General features: G+C 41.2%; 1 protein-coding gene across 1 annotated transcript; it reads right to left on the reverse strand.

The window, feature by feature from the left end:
* Positions 1 to 1668: 1668 nt before the first annotated feature.
* Positions 1669 to 18285, reverse strand: SLC15A3 (solute carrier family 15 member 3). The gene is made up of 8 exons (XM_063292878.1): positions 17680 to 18285; positions 15019 to 15317; positions 12631 to 12793; positions 7591 to 7701; positions 5770 to 5938; positions 2909 to 3067; positions 2530 to 2688; positions 1669 to 2257 (listed from the first exon to the last, which is right to left on the reverse strand). Exons 1-8 carry the CDS (start codon positions 18241 to 18243, stop codon positions 2133 to 2135), a joined length of 1749 nt encoding a protein of 582 aa, XP_063148948.1. The 5' UTR covers positions 18244 to 18285; the 3' UTR covers positions 1669 to 2132.
* Positions 18286 to 23774: the final 5489 nt, after the last annotated feature.

The following is a 23774-nucleotide window of genomic DNA, read 5'->3' on the forward strand; positions in this document are numbered from 1 at the left end:
AACTGCTTGGACAAGTCCCTGCAGTTTTCTTGGCAAGGTTGTTCAGAAGTGGTTTGCCATTGCCTCCTTCCTAGGGCTAAGAGAGAGTGACTGGCCCAAGGTCACCCAGCTGGCTTTGTGCCCAAGACAGGACTAGAACTCACAGTCTCCCAGTTTCAAGCCTGATACCTTAACCACTACACCAAACTGGCTCTCTAACTAAATAATAGCGCTTGGTAAAATTGTGGGCTGTAACATGTGGCTCTTAAATGACACGGCTGCTGTATGTTTGGTTGCTGCTTCCCTAGGCTTACTAGCAGTGGCACCAGGTTCATATCTCCTCCAGCTGCAGTGATGACTTCCAGCTTCACCATCTGGTCCTTGTACTTTTCCAATTAGTATAGGCAAGAATGTTTTTGGAAATGTTGCTTTTCACATCCTTCCATGTTATATCTGCTAGAATGTTTCTTTTCTATGCAACAATTCCTAGACTTCCCGCATTTTAAAAATTGTCAGCTCTGTGCAAACCTCCCCCAGCTGCCTTAACCAACTTTCTTCTTCCTATGTCTCCTCAAATAAAGCAGTAAACTACAGATCCACTAATTACAATTTTTGTCAGATTAAATTTCATGTTACCATGAAGCTGCTAAAACAGTCTTCTCGTCTATCCCATAATCCTGGTTATATCTAGGATTATACAGGTATAGAGGGTATAGAGGATGGTCTTGAAGCACAGAGGGAAGATCCGTTACCAAGGCAACGATCAGATCAACGTGGCTTGAGCCCAGGCCAAGAAAGTGGTTTGCAAAAGCACCACAGACAGACCTCCTCCCCCGCTTCATTCACATGAAGATAAAAGAGGAAGGAAAGGAGACAGACTTGTAAGATTCTGTTACTATAGTTATTCTAATAAAAGTAGGTTTAGGCACATACAGTGTCTGCTTTTTAGCCTGGTTTACCTTATTGGGCTAACAACAGGTGAACTGCCAGGTAGTTCTAGTCCTGCCTTGGGCACAAATTCTATAAAGAGTTAACACTAATTTGAGTTTTAAAAATTCAAGAGCAAATTGAATACCTGGAAAGCTGGATCTGAAATAAGCAACCTTAATGCAGTATGTTTGATGTTCCAATCCAGATCAAAAACCTGGCAGAAGAAAAGTACTTAAAAGTACTTTTATTCTGATTTTAATTACAGCATCACTTTGAATCTGCACATGCTGGACATTTTCCACACCAATTGCTTGGGAGAAATCTTTTCAATTTTATCTCATAGATTTTGCAAGAATACTTGTAATTTCCATTCTTGCCATCTGGAGGAATAATGGATTTTATATCAATATCAAACAGTTTTCTGAAGGGTTTTTTTTTTCTTTTGGTTCTTTAAGGTTTTGTACATGAATGCAGAAATGCATGTCACATCCAACAATATTTGAGAGCAAAGATTCCTTTGCCCATGGATGAAAGGCAATGTGTTATTTATAGGAAAAAAATGCTGGTACTGGTAATGCGCATCTTTAAGACTGTGGTAGGTTGCCAGAAAAGAAAACCTCCCAATACCTTCCTCTTACATTAACAAAAGTTAGCTATAAATACAAGGTTTTATTCCATCACTGATCCCCATGAAATCTCCATTTGCAACACTGATCTTTGGCTGGAGAGTATCAGGAGCTTCAGATGATTTTCAGTATGTGTATGTCTATATGCAGGTATGTACAGTATGCATGACATTCTCCTTTTTTTGAGGATTTAATTTTGCCTCCTCAGAAGATGGTTCAGCTCAAAGGGGATTGTAAATACTAAGAGGGACAGGGACAGGGCCAGTTTTGCTGGATTAGGGATGATCTATTTAATTTACATAAGTACCTAATACCCTAGGGTAATGTTAGCTTCAAACTCCCCATAACTCCATTATTCACATTCAGTGTCTGGAAAATGTTAATAACACCTCAGATAAGAAGCTGTAGTTCTTAGTATCCTGATTAGCTGCCATGGTTGGTAGTCTTCTGGATTACTTCCTCTAATGTTTTAATATAGCCTCCACAACATTTGAATCAGTTAACTCTCTGCAACAGCCATGGCACTGAACAGCATGTTGAGAACTCGAGTGCACAGGTGCCTTCTTGCAGACCTGAAAAATACTATCAGTTGTTCTCTCAGCTGGGGGATCGCTGTTGACGCTCATAGTGGATGGAGATCCAGATAAAGAGGATACACGTTACTGCCTGAATCCCACCTAGGAGGAAGAAATAGTAATCCATCCGACATTTGTTGATGTTTCCTAGGAAAGAAAGAGCAAGAGAGCCTTTAGTATCCAGCAGCAGGAAGGTGTCTTCTTGCATTCTGCAGCATTCACAGGTCTAGGAATCCTCTGCGTACAGCAGTCTCTTGATAACACATTTTTGAATAATTTTCTCTAGGTCTCTTCCAGTCTACCAATAGACATTCAGCTTTGCTGGAGAGCCCAGTGAAAACTCTTTGTACTCTCTTGGCTTCCCCATTGTCCTTAGTGGAGAAACTTCCCTGGGGCTAGAGTATATGGCAGATGCTCACCGAAATCTTCTGGGCAGTGCATCCAACCAGTGGCTGGCAGGGAGAGTAAAGTCAGGAGGCCAGATCCTAAAAGGGATCCAACTCCAGATATGAAGAAGAAAAGACCCATGATCGCTCCTTGCATGGATCTGGGAGCTTCAGAATAGGCAAACTCCAGCCCTGGGAAAACAGGAAGAATTCAAAGGGTTAGCAAGCTACAGGAGCCCATTTCAGTTAGATTTGAGGGATAGTTCAATGCCTCTGAAGCCATGGTGAGAACTGTGGCCCTGTGCTCTTTCATCTCTTGGTACAGTTAAGCTGCACTACATCCAGATCTGGAAATTCTGGTTTAATTCTGATTTAGGAACAACGGGGAATAAAGCCTTGTTCTCTGGCTTACCTGGAATGCTGGCAAAGATTTCACTGATTCCAATGAGTAAATACTGAGGAATTTGCCAGAAGATGGAGAGTGGGGCTGCAAAGTATTCATCTTTCCCAATTTGTTGTGTGATTGTGTGATTGTTGTTCACATATTGCAGCCGCTTAGTCTCCAGAAAGCCTAGAGAGGAGAAGAGCATTTGGATCCAGAAGAAGATATTGTGAAGGACATGCTCATAGTTGAGGCAGATCTTTTTAAAATAGAGAATATGTGGTCATAACGTTGTTATATTGGGTATATAATATTTATTAAGAATAACCAACAATAGCATATCCTGTTAAAAAAAGGAGCCATATGAAGCACTTCAGTGTCCTGCTTCCCAATTAAAGTTTTAAATGGTCTTCTTGGTGGTGTTTTGAAAAGTTGTTGGGATTGTTCTGAAAACTGGACACTGAGAAGGTGAAAGAAGACAGATACTTTCAAACTGTAGCTTTGGAGATGGTTATTTATTTATGTATTTATATTTCAAATTTCGTCACCACCCATCTCAAAGAGTGACTCTTTATTAATAGTACCACGGACTGCAACAAGGACAAATTAGAACTGTGCACTTGAGACGATGATCAGCACACAGAAACTCACATACTTTGAGTGTGGGATGTCAGCAAATGAAGGACTAGAGGAAAAGACTGCTTGGGAAGGATGAGGGATGTAGACAATGGATAAGAGACTGATGGGATTCAAGGAGATCATTGGAACATCCTTGGAGCAGTTATGGATTGTCATCAGGGACAGGTTATGATGCCAGGCACTTGTACATTCAGTCTGCAGAGAGCATATAACTATGATGGCTTAAATGTTAATTATCAAGATTCTTAATTACTGAGGCACAGACAGTACTGTACAGAATAAAGGCATTGTTTCCCTTGAGTCAGGCGCCTATTAAATACTTGATTCACTGATTACATTTTTATACTGACAGACTTAAAAATAACTCCTGGCATTTTACATCATAAAAACATCAAAAAAGACTAAAATCAAGATAAAACAACATCTGCAAAAATATGATGCATGCATAATGATGACTAGTCCCTCCTCAGATCCCTCCAGAACTGCTTTGTCTTTAATTATGTCTGGGAGGCTAACAATGAAGGAACTAGCCTAATTTCCAGAGGGAGGTTATTCCATAAGATGGGAATTGCAACTGTCCATGAACCCCTGCCTTCAGCTCATGTACTTGGGGACCATTAAAAGATGTTGGTAGCACTGGGTGAGTTGAGCTACCCATTTCTATGCAGAGAAGGAATCCTGTCAGTACCCTGGTGCCAAGTTTTGCAAGGCTTTATAGGTCAAAACCAGCACTTTGAATTGGACCAGGAAAGCTATTGGTAACCAGTGCAGCAACTGTAAAACAGTGTTAGGTGATTACAGCAACTTTGATTCGCAAACGCATGGGCTGCTGTATTTTGCAAGGTGTCTTTGGAGGTGGCACCATGTAGAGCTGATTGCAATAATCCAAATGGGGGGTCAACAAGTATTCACAACAATACAGAAATGGTTTGCATTGCCTTCTTTCAGGATACAGAAGTAAAGGTGGCCCACGTTCCATTTCAGCTGTATGGAGAAATAGGTTTTTTAACCGCTATTTGCTTCATTATATAAAGGAGAGAGCAAGAAGGTGAAAATGGAAAGAAAAACCACAGGAAAGGGGAAAAGAAGAAATCAAACTTTAAAAAAAAACTTGTTTTTTTAAGCACTGCATTGAACTTTGACCTCAGAAAACTTAGGGACTTGTCATGGCAGTCTCCTAGAATCGGACACAATTGAATGGGTAAAAAAAAAATTACCTGATAAATTCATAGTTCTTCATATATTGTTTTATTGTAAACCGCCCAGAGTCCCTTCTCCGGGGAGATGGGCAGTGATAAATTTGATTATTATTATTAATAATAATATATTTATTACTGATTAAAATTCTACCTTCCATAGTCCTTTCCACATTTTCAGTGTATACTTCATCACATTAACATAACAAAACCATATGAACAAAGTTATGGATATTAATAAATGCATGTATATCAAACTAAACCTGGACAATGATGGCACAAACCCTTACCATATATCTAAGTATCTCCATCATTTTACACTTGCAGCATTATGAAGTTGACAGCCAATTCTTTCTAAATATTCTCTGATGGGTGCAATAAATATGAAAAAAACCCTTTTGTTGAATTAAACTTATTTTAAGATGGTAGGAAACATCCTTAACATTATTTATTTAACTTCATTTCAAACTTCTCATTTCAAACAAACAATATTCACCTTGGTAATCCTTTTAATTATCTATAAAAGAATACTGTACATTCAAATCATTCAAAACAATTTTAGTACTAACAGTCACTCAGGATTTATATATGCAGCTAATGGAGTTGGATCAAGTTATGAAATTAGAAGATAATTTAATTGAATGAACTGTCGTTCTGCAGTTTTAGACAAATTGCCTACAAACTCTTTTTTTTCCCTTAGGTTAATTGTTCCAAGGTATTTTTAAAGAGTTCAAACAACAAATAATCCCCCAATTTTTACAAATATCCATAGACAGGTTAAAGTCAACAAGAAATACATAATATTTGCCCCAATTAATTGAATAACCTGATAATTTACTAAATGATTGTACTGTATCAATCATTTTTGCTTTGGACCATTCATTCTAAGCTAAGCTTTTCCTGAGAGAGCAGTTCACGGCAAGGGCAAATGTGGTTTTTTTGACTCCTCAGGCCAGGCTAAGCATGTCATGACCAAAACATGGTTGGTGTTTCTTTTTTTAATATCTTAGGGGTAAGGAACAGATGGTTAGTACAAGCTTATTAACTTGTGCTTACCTGCTAACAGGACCGAGCCAAGGCCAAAGAACATGCCTAGAGCCATCCTCCTCAATGCTGATGGCAGCAGCTGCTTCTTTGCTAGGAATGGGTCTACCACCCGGTCCATCAATGGAATGAGGATCAGCAGAACCACTATATTGGCTAAAAGGAGCCAGGCACCTGGGAGCTAAAGAAAGAGGGAAACTGCAAATCCCCCTCCCCCATGTAACCTGGTACAAAACCTATTCTGCACCACCACCACCACCCCCCAAACACCTTTAAGGCAGGTTGGCTTGAAAAAGAATGGCCCAAACTCACTCAGTGAGTTTCTATGGACCAGAATCTGGGTCTCCCTACTCCTAGTCCAACACCTTAACCACTATTGCCAGTTGAGTTCTTTTCCATTACAGAAAAAGGCTGTTGATTTCCTGCACCTGTAAAGAGTCGATGCACAAAACCAAATTGTCATATTGTGTAGATCTATGCAGTTTCACAGACACTTCCAGTACTTGTGCAACTGCTTACATCTTGCAAGTCCTCTCCCACTGACAGCATCAAGAAGGGCTACTAGAAGTGATAAAAAAATTGCTAGGGGATGTGGATGGAGCCATGAACTGAATGCCCGCTGAGGTACTGTAACGCTGCTGCTTTTAATGCCAATATCTGCACAGATCCCCTCAACCAGCACACATTCTCAGTGCTCTTGTTCAGGTTTGTGAATTGTTTCTCCTTCGCAAGACAAATGCAGATCGAGAACACCTGAAATTACAGTCTATTCCTTCTGCTTAGCATGGATTGATTATATTCAGGCAAGAAGCTTTTAGCACACTGTTCCTACTGAAAGTGATTTGCAAGGTAAGCAAGAAGCTTATCTTGGTTACCACTGCACTTTCATCGGGACATTTCAACAGATTTCTGTAGAACATTATACTCCTCAGTCATGTCAATCAGCCTTCAGGAAGACCATTCAGTAAACTGGGCCAGTCACATTTCTGTTGGCTGGGGCAGGAAGAGATGTGTGGTGAATGATCCAGTGATTCAGATTAGCAGTGCTGCATTGCATATGTGCAGAGCCCTTCCCCTTCTCTTTTTAGTTTTTAGGGGGGGGGGGTTCAAGATGACATGCCACAGATTCTCACAATAATGAGCAACTGTTGCCTCAGAGTTCAGTTGAACTGTGGTAGAAGCCTCTTAACCACAAACAAAGGTGTTGACCAGCTAGATCTCAATGGATGGTGATGGGAATACAAATTAAAAGAACAACCATTTTATTCTCATCCTGAAATAGCAGATCTCTCTGAGAAAAGGTTTTAAATCAACAAAAGTGTCAAAGTCAGTTTTCAAGAATCCTTGCTATCCTACTTATACACACTCCCCTTTATCCTGTTTCGGCAATTCCTCTACCACAACCCAGCTTGTGACTTGAAAGAAAATAGGACAATTTCTCTTCTGTCTGTGGGAACCAAGGCCTATGATCATGACTAACTACAACATACGCAGTTGGTCAGGAGGTTTCCTGCTTACAAAAATAGGGACTGTATTTGGGTTCTCTGAGGAGAATTGAAAGTATCTGTTTCATGCTGCTGCATTCCACAAACAATCACTTTCCTTCCACCTAATACAGCTATGTATTTCTTAACACATCTACATTTGGCAGTGGCCCTTCATGTGAGCTGTTGAACACTTGTAACTTCTCCATCAGGGTGACATTTATTATAATTTTAGAGGGCTGCATTTGTCCCAATGCCAACACATTTCTGGATGGAACTGTCACAGCCAAACTCCTCCCTAGAACGTAGAGCAACCCAAACTGATTGGCTCCGCTGCCCTATAGCTTACCGTATAGCCAGTATCTATGGCTGCGGAGAATGCACTGTTGTTCATATGATTATTGTGAAAGATGTTGGGGATGGAGAGATGGAGGCCCTGCAGATAGTAGGTTGACTGCATCTAAAATTCAATAGAAAGGGGTATCATTAAAGAAACATACATGAAACATAAATAGTAAAATAGTGTAGACTAAACCTGGCAGCCCTGAGACATGTTGGACCAATTCCCATATTCACTCAGCTAACATGTCCATTGGTTATGGTGGCTGGTGATTATGGGAACTGAAGCTTAACACATTAGAAAGGCACTAAGTTAGGGAAAATTAGTAAGTTCTTATCCTGAGTCTTCAACAGAGGATCTTATCCATCTTTGTGGAACAGTGAGGCTCATTATCTAAGTACCTCATGTGGCAATGTGTAATGGTGTGTGGGAATGACCTTGGGAGACTGGGCCCAGAGACGCTGCCTAGGGAATTGACAGCAGTCTGCAGCTGGATAGTGGGCAAGGCAAGACCCTTCCTAATTTCTTGTGGGGGTAAAGGAGATGGCGGGAGAATTGTACTTTCAGACTTGCAAGATTCTGTCAATGTAGCCTTACAATAAAGTAGAATTAGCTCATCTGGTCGTGTTTCCTGTCCGGTCTACCTGGTAAGGCTGACACAATGCCAGATAAAAGTGTCCTGTAATAGGACCTTTGTAATATCATAAAGCTAAATCAGATATGGCAATTATGACATAGGATGAGTTGGAAAGTACTATTTAGGCCATCAGCTTCTCCCACCCCATACAAGAATCCAAGTGAAAGTATCTCTGACAGATGACTGTCCTGCTAGAACACATCTAGTAAAAGTGAACTCCCACTCCCCCCTCAGTATTTGGTTCATTGTTGAACTGCTGTTACAGTTAAGAAGCTTTTCCTAACTTTCATATATATGATTATCAAGCAAGTTGTCTCTCTTCCTATGCATGTTCATTTAATTTCTTTTTCCTAAATGAAGAACTTTGTATTTAGCTCATTTCTCTAACATATCAAGATATTTTGAATGTTGTTTGTCTTCTAAAGTATCAATTATCCCATCCACTTATGTCATCTGCTGTCTAATTGATGGTTTAGAAGACATAAACAAAAAATTTAATAAACACCTATCTCTCTTCCACCTTACTGTATGTTCTTTTTGATTTTCATTATGTTTTTTGTGAACCATATTGGTTTTTCTGCTGTTTTTTTATTTTTTTCCTGTTGGAATTGTTTGTGATTGTACTTTTAGTATTTCAACTTTTAGGAAATCCTATTCATCTTAGTTGCTTCTTCTGATGAGTATGCTTCATGGAAACATACTTATGTTTATTAAAATCTGTTCTCTTGAAATCTAAGGTATGCATTCATTTCTTATTTTGATTTATCACCCTTGCCTTGCTTTTCTTCTTTCTTTGATCCTCTTCCTTGCAGAGAGTTGCATTCCCAACAAACTCCTTTTGGTTCTCACTGTTCACCCACACTTTGTACCACAGCTGCCTTATATTCTGTCTACGTCTCTGCAACAGTCTCTGCTTACTCAGCAGGAAGCAATCAATCATTCACAATGGGCAGCCAGCAAATTTCAGGACACATCTTTTGCAATCAACAGCTACTCAGGAGGTGACCTTTTCAACCCATATGGCTGAGTACACAGTCCCACAAAACATACAGCTCCTCTGTTACTTTCCTTTCCTCTTCTGATGAACCCTGCTGTCAAAATTTTGGGGAAAAGGGGCTTAAGGATAATCCAGTGGATCCTTATTGTCTTCTTCTTTTCCTTACCCATGTATCTCTTTAGAATAATTGCTTCTAAATTTTCTTGGCAATCTAAATTCAGTGCATAACAAGGATTTACAATTCCTTAAAAAAAAGACTATAGAAACATAAGACTTTCATGTTTTTGTTTTTTAAGTGCACATTTCATTCAGTTTATTGCAACCATTTATCAACTTTATTGCAGTGCTATAATAGCAAACAGGCATCAGGGGAGAAATGAAAGTGGCAGGCTTCTATTTTTCTCTATCCAATCTTTCTCAACAATTTAGGATGCCTGAAACCTGGCAGGTTAATGCTATTGAGGTGAATCTGCCTACTATTTATTCAGTGAGTTTAATTTGAATTGTGCATGGGCTGAAGCCTAATGGAATCTGCCTTCCTGCTAACAATTGGGCTGAGTTTAACTGGGGAAAATACCAAGCTATTTTCATGTTCTGCATGATCAGGCTAGGCAGTGTGGGGATTCTCTCTAAAGGCTGAGTAAAATCATGGCTATATAATGGCTATATTAATCAATCAATCAATCAAATAAATAAATAAATAAAAGAACTTGGAGATATGAAGGTTATTTTTCTACACAGAAAAAATCTGCCCAGAATTAGCCTTTCAGGATTCTCCATCCAATTAAAGGACACAGATATTAGGTGGATGATTTCTGCAAATTTCTAAAGGGTAAAGAAATTTTTTTCAACTATTTCTTAGTGTAGGACTCCTCTTATTGCTAACAGTACCACTTAATGGAACCCCGGCAATCCTTTCTCCAAATTTCCAGAGGGAGGTTTGAACAATAAAAGAATAACCACACACATTTTGGCTAGCCATCTTATAACTAACTCTCTAAGGGCAAGAACGCCCTGCCACACCTATGAACGTTTCAATGAAATGCTTTTTTTCTTTGAAAGAATATCTAAAGGAAATGCTCTTTTGTGAAATTGAATGAGGACCGATAGAGAAAAGATGCAGGAGAATTTCTATTCCTGGCATGAGCTGAAATCCCCTTTTCTACATGTCTGAAAGATTCTGGAGAACTCTTCTGCTTTGTCTCTCTCTATAAAGAACAGTTCAAAGATCAAACTCAAGTTGCCATGAATATGCAATCTACAGAAGGCAGTGGCCACACCAGGATTCACATTTTAGAGAGAGCGCTCAGGCTGCCACCCCAAAATTATGACATGTTTCTCCATGTTACTGGTCCTTCACCAGAGCACTACTGAAATAGGCAATACAGAGAAACAGATGGCATGGAAAAAGAGCAGGAGAAGGACTGTAGTCTGGTGATGAAGCACATCTTTTTCATATAATAGATATCAGCTTCAACCTTTGGCACCTCCAGGAAATATGAGGGCAGGTTTTCTGAAACACTGGAGAGATCCTAGAATTAGGACACAGATCTTGTACCTGGCCAGCATTATCCTTCCCCAAACCCTCCGGACCATTCCTGCAGCTGCCTCCGAGGGTCCTGGCTCAGCCATTGCAAGAATAGGCACAACCAGCCTGAACTCAATCCCACACTTAATAAGGGAAAACCAAATTCAGTCCTCAGACAGAGCCTCACTTACCCCAAGGCCTGCCCTTGGGCACAGCCAGACAGCCATGCTGAAGTGCAATCTACCAGTCCTTGAGCCAGCAGAAAATTATGTTTGCTGTAAAATTTGCTTGGAACAATAGATTTAGCCATCTGCCAGGTTACCAAGCTAACCGGTTGCAGCAGGCATGAAGTGCTCCGTACCTATGACCCAGTCAGTCGGGCAGCATTTGTATCTAGTGCTAGCTAGGTACACGTCTCTAATACTGAAAGTACTTTTGGGGAGAAAAAATACAGAAGTATCTAAATTATCCACTAAAAAAAAAAACACTTTTAACATTTCTGAAGGTGCTACATCTTTTCTGAGGCACCGTGTGACACAGAATCTTCCAACTGCATTAAACTGCAAAGAAGAAAAATGCATCTGTCTGAAGTTCCCTTTTTACTGAAATAAACATCAGGAGCCTTCTCTGGGGCTCCCCCAGGATGGAACTAGCAAATGGGGGAGAAGAGAACAGACTTTTTATAAATGGCCCTGCAATCAGGGAAGGCTGATTGAAAAGAAACTGCTTGTTGGCCATTTTTTGGTAATTTTGTTGCTAGGCAACTCCCTTATATTCCCAATCATTAAACTAAAAGGTTTCATCTGATGCTCGATATTATGCCGTCCTTTCATTCCTTTAGTTTTAACAAGTTCATTTTTATGTTATTATTGTTTAATCTTATTGTATGTGTGTGTAAAGAGACAGACAGACAAATATTGGGGGAAGATGGAATATAAATCCCTAAATAAATACTAAGCAAGTGCTTACTATTAAAGTGCAAATTAAAAATGGCATCATCTTCAGAGGATTTTCCCAGTTAAATGTGTTGGAAATGTTAACAAATCAGCATGCCTCATTAGCATGTAAATGAGGTTTGTCCCACAATGCAACTCTCCATGCTATTGAGGAAGCTGTTTGTTGCCACTCCCACTCTCTCTCTCCTCTTTTTCCTTCACTGTTTGAGAAGAAGCATGTTTTACTTCTCTCTCCATCTTGGGCCTAAAGCCATGTGGCTGCCGCTTTCTTCCATGCAACTCTTAGCAGCTATAAGCCTGAGAGATCACTAAGTATAGGGAAAGAACAAAAGAAACAAGGAACTTCATTTTTCACTGAAGATGGATGTAACTGAACCAAGAATAAAGTCAGTAAGACTTTTTATTTATTTTAAACCTACTTTGTCTAAGTGTGTAATACTTTATGCTTGGGAGGGCTAAGTGTGTAAGATCAGTAATCTATGTTTTGCTAATGTGCTCATTAAAGCTATTTAAGATAATATTCTTTTTCATCTAAGTGTATAATTCTTTATGCTTGGGAGGGCTAAGTGTGTAAGATCAATAATCTATGTTTCGCTAATGTGCTAATTAAAGCTATTTAAGATAATCTTTTTTGTCTAAGTGTGTAATTCTTTATGCTTGGGAGGGCTAAGTGTGTAAGATCAATAATCTATGTTTTGCTAATGTGCTCATTAAAGCTATTTAAGATAATATTCTTTTTCTGTGCACAGCTTCTCTGCTGTGTTAAGCTCTGCTCCATTCAGTGGTTCTATCTGTCCACTAATGGCTTCAGAATACTGTCTTCCAGAACCCCACAAGCCCATTACTCTTTCCTCTGCTCCTTCTGCCTCTACTGCCCACCAATCAGAGCATCCTCCTGAATGAATGAAGCAGTGCCCTGTAGGGTCGCTACCTGGAAGTAAACCATCCAGTATGGGATGAGAGTGAGCAGAACTGGCAGGATCTTTGCCATCACTTGGAGGTTGGAGGTGTGTTCATGTGACAACCCTGTAGGCTGGTTCCTTCCCCCTGAAAGGGGATTGGGCCCTTCGTCTTCTAACAGGGGATTGCTTGCCCTGTAGAGAAAAGGGAGAAGAAAGATGTTTGGGACTAAAACAGCTTTCCCCTAAATGGAACACCCTCAGATGGGTCAGACTACATCTCCCATAATCCATAGTCAGCTGGAATCTGTTGTCTGACCACTGGAGGGCACCAGACTGGGAAATACTCTTGTCAAACATCATTCTGGGTGTTGTAGGCTGCAAGCTGTCTTATTTAAAATGGCATTTCCTGTTAATTTATATGCATTACAGCTTTTACTTCAGAATCAAATGCAACCTACTGTAATCCTGCTCAATGGTATCCGGCTTTTTTCACCACAATTGCAAGACCCATTACCTGATGGCTGAGAATACATAAACAATTGCCTGTAGGCCCACGGCAACATTGTACAGAGCAGTGTTTCTCAACATTGGCAACTTTAAGCTGAGACTTCAATTCCCAGAGTTCCCAAGCCAGCATTGGGAGTTGAATTCTGAGAGCTGAGGTCCACACAAATTAAAATTGCCAAGGTTGAGAAACACTGGGGTAGAGAGTAAGAAAGATGAGCTTGATGGAGATAGGTAGGATCTATTGCCTAGGCAAAAGGGGCTGAAATCTTTTTTCAGTCCAGAACAACAAGATAATATTTGGAAGTGGCTCAGGCAGATACCTCCCTAATTCACTGAATTATAAAAAAGAGGAGGAGAAGGTACTGTACAGCACAATCAGACTTGCAAGATTGTGTTCTTATAGCCAATTTCCATAAAAGTAGTTTTAGTCTTTCTGTGGAGTTGACTTCCTGGACTGGTCTACCTAGTGGGGCTGACACAGTAATAATGAATAGGACTGGCACTGGGGAGACCCAGATTCAAGTCCACCCTTAGCAAGGGAAGCACTCTGAATGACTTTGGGCCAGTCACTTTCCCTGAGCCCAATTTACCTGACAGGGTTGTTGTTGTGGGGTAAATGGGAGAAGGAAGCACTATGTACACTGTCGGGCTCCTGAAGGAAAGGCTGGAATTAAATCTAATAGGTAAGTGCTCAAGCCTTGTTAGTGAAGTAAGGAATTTGCTTCCTGCTGTTCAAGCTGTCAGAGAAACCTCACGAGGAAGGGACATTGCTCAGTGGCTCAGCCCATGATTTACATGCAAAAGGTCCCCAGTTTCATCTAGCAGCTCTAGTCAGGGCTGGGAAAATCTAACATTCTGGAAAGGAACCCCCAGTTATAACAGACAACACTTTTCCTGGATGGGCCACTGCTCTGACTCGTCCTCAGACACTGAGCTATGGTATGATGTTTAACCAGTTTGTTGAATAAACCACAATTTGCCCGAACCATGCAGAATGCTGAGCCTTAAATGCACTGTCTGGATTTACCCATTGTGACCAGCCAAAGCAACCTCTCACCACCCTACCCCAACATATTGTTGCCTTCAGCAGTGCACAAGCCCTGCCAGCAAATGCAGCTTCTTGTGTACCTGGCGAGGGAGAAGTCTGCACTGCTTCTCCTAATGCAATCTGAAGATTTCCCCCCTTATTTGATTGATGGCTCCTCTTATACAATTTTCAATTATGAAATCCAAATAATACAGAACTTCGCTCTCCTCCCATGGTTTAACCTTGCAGTTTCATGCATCCATGTAAATAAATCAGAACATGAAACAAATTAAGAGTTCATCACTTTAGGATACTATGGTCTAACTGCAGGAAGAGATGATGTACCTGGAGCTGGTAAAATGGGCTGTATCTTTTCAAGCTGCAGTTAGGGATTGCCATTTTATAATGCTTCCCCATGTTTGTTTGTTTAAATAAAAAAAGACATGCTCCACAAATGGAAAACAAGCTCCATTAGTATTTAGACTAGATTAAATCCCATTTTTGCTGATAATCCACAAGGAGTTCCTTGGATATTCCATCTGCACCATAAAAGTAGTAAAGTCTGTCCTTACTCAGGTGTTCTACCATTTCCTTCACCTGAACATGCACTCATGTCATTGCATGTATTTGCATGTTAACCCCTTGCAGGAAGAGCCATGGGTTTTAAGAGGTGTATAGCCCAGTCCTTCCCTTAGGGGAAGCCAAATTTACCTCAAAGAACTTGTCCAAGCAGACAGAAATGGGCTGCTGAGACTCATTCAGTTCCAATGCATGAATCCAGATGGCTGCTATCTCAGAGGGTACAAGTAACCTTGCACAGGCCACCAAAGATGTACGGCCGCCGTAAAGCCACCCCGTGCAAAGAAGCATCTTTCTGCCATACCTGATTTTTGTGGTCACCTTCTGTAGCGCTTTGCCACAACAGCTGTTCTGGAAAGCCAAATGGAACATGGTGGGGACTTGACTGCCAGCAGCGGGCTTTGTGACAAAGATGGGGGCAGCCAGGAGGAAGATTACAAGGGCCAGGGCCAGGCAGACAGCAGGAATGGCGTAGCCAATCAGGAAGCCCACATTCTGTTGGATGAAGGCAATCACCAGCAGTGAAAGCACAGCCCCAATGTTAATGCTCCAGTAAAACCAGTTGAAGAAACGCCGGGTAGCATCCCGGCCAAGGTCAGTCACCTGCAATGAAAAAAAGAGAACAGAGTGAGGGTCCATCCTCTTGACTTAGTCCCTGATATGCTAAGCCCTGTAAGAATTGCCCAGTCAGTTATGCATTTCTTTCTTTCTTTCTTTCTTTCTTTCTTTCTTTCTTTCTTTCTTTCTTTCTCTTTCTTTCTTTCTTTCTTTCTTTCTTTCTTTCTTTCTCTTTCTTTCTTTCTTTCTTTCTTTCTTTCTCTTTCTTTCTTTCTTTCTCTTTCTTTCTTTCTTTCTCTTTCTTTCTTTCTTTCTTTCTTTCTTTCTTTCTTCTTTTAGCACATCCAAATATAAAGCAGGCTCAGACTAGTAAACATTTATATAATTTAGCAACTTTTGTCAAATTATTGGCGTGTACAGAATGCATATAAAGAGCATCACTGGAATGCAGCTAAAAGAGAATGAGAATATGAGTAAAACTCGGTCATGCTTTATCCTCTGGGAAAGGAGATGAGTCTATTGCACTGTACAGAAAGCAGCAGTTTCCTTGCATATGGGAAAGGATGGAGGAACAGGTAAATTTGGGCCCAGGTTTGATAAAGAAAGGATAACCGTTGGCTGGTGGGCAAGAGAAGGAGTGTGTGTGTGTGTGTGTGTGTGTGTGTGTGGGGGCTTTTCTTTTGCAAGTGGCACTGCTCTTCTAGCTGTGGAGGAATTAAGTGGTGCTGAACATAGGCCTTATCCCTGCTTGTACTTTACACAGCAGAGTCAAACCCTTGCTTGCATGATGTTGCCTTCATATCATCTCCAGGCGGTGCATGAAAACTTTAAATCTTTATTAGATATACTGGTCTTAAAGCAGTATTTTCCCCCTAAACCAACATTATCCCATCACGGCTCCAAGGGGTGTAAAGTCTGTCATGCTTTGTCACCCCAAGCCTGGAAGCAAAGTCAGCTATTGTGGATCTTATCAGAGGCACACTGGGAGGCAGAGGCACATCCTCTGTGGTCACCAGCCATCTTCCACTGCAGCCATGTCTCTCCCAGGGTTAGTCCTCTCCGTTAAGACTTCGTTTCCTGAGTTCCTTTTAGAGCAGTCATCTCCCCATCTTCCACTCTGATCTGACACCAGCTTCTCCCCCAGCTTCCGATAAGGTCGATGACGAAAGAGCAGGCCACCATCATTCTAGTCAGTGAGGAGGAGTACGTTTGTTCTAGTCTATCTAGCAACCCCAGGCCTCCCCTGTTCCTGCTGCAGTGTCTGATCAGTGGATATTTTCCCCACTGATGATCTGAATGGAATAGGAGCAAAGCATGACTGCCAGCAGTGACTGGCCCCACAGGCATCCACAGAATAACAAAATGTGGGTCCTGACACAACACCCACACTTATATACTAGCATCAGACTTCAGAATGCAAGTATGGAGTTCATTTCATGACATTATTATACGGGTGTGGTCATTCTGGGGTAATGTTGGTTTGCTTCAATTGTGTCAGTTGTGGCACCACCCTTTGGATGTGACTCAGATGCAATAGAGGCAGGATAGGAATTGACACAAGGGACAGTAAATTGTCTTACAACTTAAGGCCACCACCTTAATGAAACAGTGAGGAAAGACCTATATGATTTGAGAAAGAGAGATGAATGGATAACCTCAGGATTTCTGAACAAGAAGTGTTAGCATTACAGGAGTGCTATGGGATTTCTGATTTTGAAAGAAAAAAACACTATTCTCCTGTTCTGCCACCAATACTGCTTCCATGCAGCAGATTAACCACTGATAATGTTCATTCTTTCCTCAAACTGTTCTATGGGAAATTTACTGCGTACATTTCCCCCCCCCCCTCTAAATAATTTTTGTTGTAGTTATAATCCTCAGGATTCCTCCAAGGCTGTTAATCGCTTTCCCTTTTGCATTAAGGGTGCTGCTTTAGCTATGTGGCCTAGAGATCATCTTGATGGGGAGGAGGGTATATAAGGACATGTCACGATTCCTAGAAGCACGTCCCCAGCTCTGAAACGCTTCTCCCACAGAGCTTTGCCAGCCCTCAAGGCTTGCCTTTTCCATAGCAGGTAAAATTCCTTTAATTTTCAGAGGCCTTTTCTATCTTTGCCTAATTTAACAGAATTTCTACTGGGTCTTCCTATAGTCTTACTGATTTTAACTTGTTTTAGATGGCAATAATTTTGAAAATGTGTATCAAAAAGCATGGCAGAAATATTTGAAATCAGTAAACAGTAAAATAAATTACATTAAATCAAACTATGTTTTTAAGAGCCTAAAGACAAAAATGAGACACAACCATCCCAGCAACCCAATGAAAACTTGAAAAAAATCATCCCAATGATTTTCCTTGAAGTAAAGAAAGAAAGAATTCTCTCAGATCTGAGAGAAGATCTCTCACCTGATCGGCACCAAATGGAGTGAGGTTGGCTTTGACGGAGCTGATGCCAAGGGCCAGGATCAGTAGACCGGTATACAGGAGAGGTGCACAGTATGGACTTGGCAGCTCTTGCTCACACCCTGAGATATGACCTTGGCACGAGGGCTGTAGTGGGTATGCTGGCATCTCTCCACACAACCAGAGGCGCCCCTCCTGTGAGGCCAGGGTGGGCAACAGGCATGCTGAGAGAAGGTAGAGCAGGAAGCTGAACACAATAGTCCAGTAGCAGCCTAGGTAAGCATCTGCCAGCCAGCCCCCGATGGGGGAGAGCAGGTAGGAGGCGCCTATGAAGATCAAAGCTGCCTGAGAAGCCTGAGAGCCACCCCAGTTAAAGGTGCTGCTGTTGAGGTACAAGACAAGGTTGGAGACAATACCAAAGAAAGCTGCTCGCTCCAGGATCTCCACCAGTAGCACCGCCAGACAGGCAGCCTTTCTGCCCTCAAAGGGTGATGGGGCCGGCCCACTGAGAGCGTCCTTCTGCTTTAAAAGGGGATTGCACTCATCTTGGGCTTGCCGAGAGACCATGGTGGAGGCCCTATCTCAGAATCCTTGTCTGAGCCTCTAGGTGGGTCTTACATCTCTGCCATTTCTCTCTGGATCAATGCTGGCTTTTATTTCCTGATCTCTTCGTTTCTCCGAAGCCTTTCAGTGCTGCATTCACTTCCCCATTTCTCCCTTTCAACTCAGGCATCACATGACCACTCATTTCCCTGAAAGGAAACATTCATATTATGCCAGCCAAGACTTTTTCATAGCTAACACTGTCTTCAAACAACCAAAATGACACTTCTATACATGGACATCACCAGATGGAGTATATAGAAATGTAACTGTCTATATTATTGCTAAAAGGAGGTGCGGGAGCTTAATTATAGCATCAAAGACACAGCCAGGTGCTGACTGTGAAAAAGATCACAAACTGCTCATGTGCAAGCTCCAAGTTAAGCTAAAGAAGAACAAGAAAGCCAGACAGTTTCCACAATATGATCTTGAACATATACCCACCATTTTCAAGGAGAACATCAGGAATCACTTTGAAGTCCTGAACTTCATTGATAAGAGAACTAGAGGAATTATGGAATGAACTTTAAAAAGTTAAGGATGGATGTGAAAAAACTGCCAAAAATGAAGAAAGAGAAGAAAGTAAACTGGATGTCAGAAATTGCCAAGAAGAGAAGAGAAGCCAAAGCTAAGAAAGACAAAAATCTCAGAAAGGAACTTAACAAAGGGTTTCAGAGAGACAAAGAGTGTAAGGACATTGAAGATGGAAACAAACATAGAAAACCAAGGAAAGTGGTTTTTGAACCACCAAGGGTCCCCCGTGTGGGGGAGATGGGCGGTGATAAAAATATGATAAATAAATAAGTCTTTCAAAATATCTCTGAACTCTGAAGGAGGTTCCAGCCTCGAATTGGTATGCTAAAGGATGCCAATGGACAGATAGTAACTGATTCAAAGGAGATCAAAGGAAGATGGAAGGAGTATACTGAAACACTATACAGTAGAGAAGGCAACATCCAAGATACCTTAGAAGATATTCCTTATTTACAAGAACCTCTAGTACCAGAAGATGCAGTTAGATCAGCACTCCGGTCATTGCCAAGTTGAAAAACTGCAGTAACTGATGGAATACCCACTGAAATAGGGCAAGCAACAGAATTAAAATTAGTCAATGTTCTCACCAAGCTATGCCAGCTACTCTGGAGAATGACACAGTAGCCAACCAATTGGAAGAGGCAAATCTACATTCTAATACCAAAAAAAAAGGAGACTTAACAGAGTGTGTGAACTATTATACAATATTTCACATTCTAGCAAAATAATGCTTAGGATCATCCAATACAGATTAGAGCCCTACATGGAAAAAGAGATGCCAGATGTTCAAGTTGGCTTTAGAAAAGGCTGAGGAACACATGACATTATTGCTGATGCATGCTGGATAATTGAAAAAGCCAAAGAATACCAAAAAGAAGTCAGTATGTGCCTCATTGATTATAGAAAAGCCTGTGATTGTGTTGATCATGTCAAGTTGTGGAATGTGCTCAGAAAGATGGAAATCCCAGAACATCTCATTGTCCTCATGAGAAACTTACATACAGGTCAGGAAGCCACAGTCTGGGCAGAACATGGCGAAACAGACTGGCTGTAGGTTGGCAAAGGAGTGCAATAAGGCTCCATACTTTCTCAACCTATATTATTTATTTATTCAACCTATAGGCAGAATATACATTAATGGAAGCTGGATTGGAGAAAACGAGAGTGGTTTTAAAACTGGAGGAAGAAACATCAATAATCTGTGCTGTGCTGATGACACTACCCTGATAGCCAAAAATGCAAAGGATCTGCAAACCCTAGTATTAGAAGTCAAAGAGCACAGTGAAAAAAATGGGACTAAAATTAAATATAAAGATCAAATTAATGACAACAGGTAGAACAGGCAGCCTTAGAATTGACAATGAAGATATCAAAGTGGTGGATGGCTTCTGCCTTTGAAGATCAACCATCAACAGTAAAGGAACAAGCAGTCAAGAAATACCCCACCGACTAGCACTTGGTAGGGCAGCCATGAAGGCCTTGGAAAAGAGATTCAAATGCCGTGATGTGTCTATACCTGCAAAGATCAAAACTGTGCAGGCCATGGCATTCCCCATGACACTCTGTGGAAGCGAAAGTTGGACTTTAAAGGAGCAGGATATTTTAAACTTTGGTGTTGGAGAAGGCTCCTGAGAATATTGTGGGCAGCCAAGAAAACAAACCAATGGATCACTGAATACATCAACCTGGAGTTCTTACTCGAGGCACAAATTACAGGCTCAAATTATCCCACTTTGGACACATTATGTGAAGACCCAGCTCTCCGAAAAAGGCTCTAATGCTGGGAAAGGTGGAAGGAAAGAGAAGAAGAGGATGACCAGCAGCAACAAGGTGGACAGACTCAGTGACAGAGGCAACGAGTGCACCATGAAAGAACAGGTTAGGGATAACTCTTGCAGAAAATCTATCTATGTGGTCGCTAGGAGTTGAAAATGGCTTGAAAGCACATAATCGATTGATCGATCAACCTTGATTTAATTGATATTTGGGGCACAGAATCATGTGCAAGTGATGACTGTCTCACTCAGAACACTTGATGCATGCTCAGCCCTTCTGCTACAGATTCTTTTCCCACAAACATCAGTTCCCAACCCCAGTTGTTTTTAAGATGGATCTTTCGGGCAGTCATAACTTGTACATCCTGCTGAATACAGTACAGTGTGTTAAAAAGTTGTTTCTCTAGTCCTGGGATGCTAAAAAGGGAAGATGCATGCTACTTACATAAGGGTGTGTGGAAAAGCAAACCAGGGAGTTTCCTACCAGACTGTGAAATGAAATGATTCAATCAGAAAATCCAACTAAACAAAAAAAGCACAGCTGCAATTTCTGTTTTAGACTGCATTAACAGTTTCAAACTTACAAGATATTAAATTAAATCTCTAATTCTACAAGTCTATAATGAACACACACCACTGCAGTGCTATTGAGGTCCAGAATATATGACCTTTTTAGTACCTCCTGCTTTTTCTGCAGTTATAAGGGGCATTACCTTGTACTCAGTTCTAAACACAGCAGATTAACTGCATGCCTAGTAAACAGCAACTCATTCTGGAAAACCACCACTATACGGCATGTCTTGCAAACAAAGGGCTCCTGCTTGTCATGCACTCTCTGGGGGTTGGAAGGAATCCCATTCTGATTTAAACGAAGAGACAAATGGGTCATTGTCAACAAGGGGGCTGGTGTTTTTCAAACCTTGCCATGGATCTTGCTAGCAATTCCACAGGAAGTCTATCGGTTCTGCATACATCTTGCATAAGAGCGAAGGTGAGATTCAGACAAAATACAATGGGCTGCTAGCAACAGTTGGGCTTGGAGGTTTGGGGGTCAGGAATCCACTTTGAAGGTCATAACCAATGAATAGAGGGGAGGGGGCATTCCTGACACAGCACATGTAGCCAGCTGGAGTGGAGGGTTTCGCTTGGAATGAAATGAAAAGCAGCAGGTGAACTAGACATCATCACTTGTGCACTGGTCAGAAAGCACTACCTTTTGTACACTGCAGGAAAAGACAGATGAAGCTTGCCTTCCAGGTAGGCTGGAAGCAGCTAGAGGATGGCATAGTGCCTTCCTGCCCTCAAGAAATGTTAGTGGCCCAAAGTTGTGCTAAGGCGATCTAGTCATGTAGATCAGCTTCCCTCTCTTTTCTGAATGCTACTGTCATTCCCCCTCTGTTCCTTTTTATTGTATGAAAAGAAATGTTCCTAGTAATAATTTTCAATAGGACTGATAATCTCACAAGTCTTAGCTAACCATTGTTCCAATTCCAGCTTGCTGCTTGAAAATGCACCCATTTGTGCTGTTGTGGTGTTTATTTTTGTTTTATTTGGGCTTGTTGTTCCTCTGTAGAATGTAGGATGTTGTTAGCAGTCCTTCGGGTTCAAAGAAGACATGCTGTAGTGCAGTTCATCTGTGGACACGGAGGTGGCTCTGCAGTCCCAGCCTGGAAGCGCAGAGTCTAGCACAATGGAGGCACTGGAAGTCCATTGTTGCAGTAACTGTGGGTTATTCTGTGATGCTGCTGACAGTTTTCTATCAGTTTTTGGTGGCACCTGCCTTCAAAGCAGGTAGCAATTTCATAGCACAGGGCTTGCCAGTGATGGAGTTTTTAAAGGTTAATAAAAGCACTCCAAGCAGCTAACAGCAGTCTTGCAGAGTAGAAGCGTGAACCAAAAAAAAAGAACTTGCACATTAAGCTTAATTATGTTCAGAAATAAATTCAGTCTTCACACTGTAGTTACATGAAGAAAAGATACAGGTAGCTTACTTTATTCAGCAGATCTGGATACAGGTAGGTTCATAATAGAAAAGGCACTTCATCACTGATTCTTTGTAGACACTTTCTATGTGGAATAGAAAGTCTGTGTGTAAGTGAGATGTTAGAGGACAGGACCTGCATTATGCAGCCCCCCTGCTTGCATGTCTGCCCACAAAGTAATGGAAACTGTTAAATCTCCCAGACCAAGAAGAAAGAGGAAGGGGATATCAGGTGACCCATGTGACTTCCCACAAGCACAATAGAGGGACGCCTACCAGATAAACCCTCTTACTATGCTTGTGAGACAATGCTGAGTTGACCCCTGATAATTCCAACAGCCAGCAGTTTCTTTCAGCAGCCATAGCATCTAGTTCTCTTGGCTGGATGTCACAGTGGCATAGGGTTTCCTTCACAGCATCTTTGTAGCACTTGCATGGTCGACCTCAAGGTTTTTTCCCAGACTCCAGTACACTACAGAGCAGCCTTTCTCAACCTTTTGACCCTGGAGGAACCCTTGAAATATTTTTCAGGCCTCAGAGAACCCCTGCACATTCAGGCTCAAATATAGGCCAGAAGTTACAAAATTATTATATTCATTTCATGGGTAGGCCTGTATATATGCATTAACAGTGTTCTTAAATGAAAAATAAAGAATGAAACTTACCTCTTTAATGTGAAGTTGCCTGAATTTGAAATAACTTTTATTGTGATCTCCCGGGGAACCCCTAGTGACCTCTTGTAGAACCCTAGGGTGCCACGGGACCCTGGTTGAGAAACCCTGCTTTAGAGCAACCCGTTTTTAGAGCGAGGCATATGGTGGTCAACTCCATTCAAAACCAACTGAGATGCCACACTCAGTTATTACTGTATTATGTTTCTCTGTCTGGATGGTTTTATTTTTTTTCTATGTAAACCACCTTGAGTTGTGCATAGTATAGTGGGATAGAAATTTTGTTATGTAAATACAGCATTAGGAAAGGCAGATCTGGAAACTTTCATAACATAACCCAGGAATATGTCATACTTCTAAGAAGTAAATAGTAGATTGATACATTCCCTGTGGGAAGCTGTGGTAGTAAATCTGCTGTGAAATGCATGCTTGGAACACCAAATCCATAAAATGACTCACAGACAAAACACTGATCCAGTTTAAGTAGCTGAGAAAAGGATATGGATTAAATGCTAAAGGCGATGTACCTCTGCA

This window comes from Candoia aspera, chromosome 1 (genome assembly GCF_035149785.1).
Source record: "Candoia aspera isolate rCanAsp1 chromosome 1, rCanAsp1.hap2, whole genome shotgun sequence".
In the NCBI taxonomy this organism is placed as follows: Eukaryota; Metazoa; Chordata; class Lepidosauria; order Squamata; family Boidae; genus Candoia; species Candoia aspera.

Excerpts from the sequence above, each read along its gene's own strand:
- SLC15A3 (XM_063292878.1), bottom strand. The coding sequence starts at position 18,243 with ATGGTCTCTCGGCAAGCCCAAGATGAGTGCAATCCCCTTTTAAAGCAG. Across the intron at positions 5,939-7,590 it reads CCATAGATACTGGCTATACG|CTCCCAGGTGCCTGGCTCCT; the intron begins GTAAGCTATAGG and ends CTCTTTCTTTAG. Across the intron at positions 2,689-2,908 it reads AATCTTTGCCAGCATTCCAG|GGCTGGAGTTTGCCTATTCT; the intron begins GTAAGCCAGAGA and ends CTGTTTTCCCAG.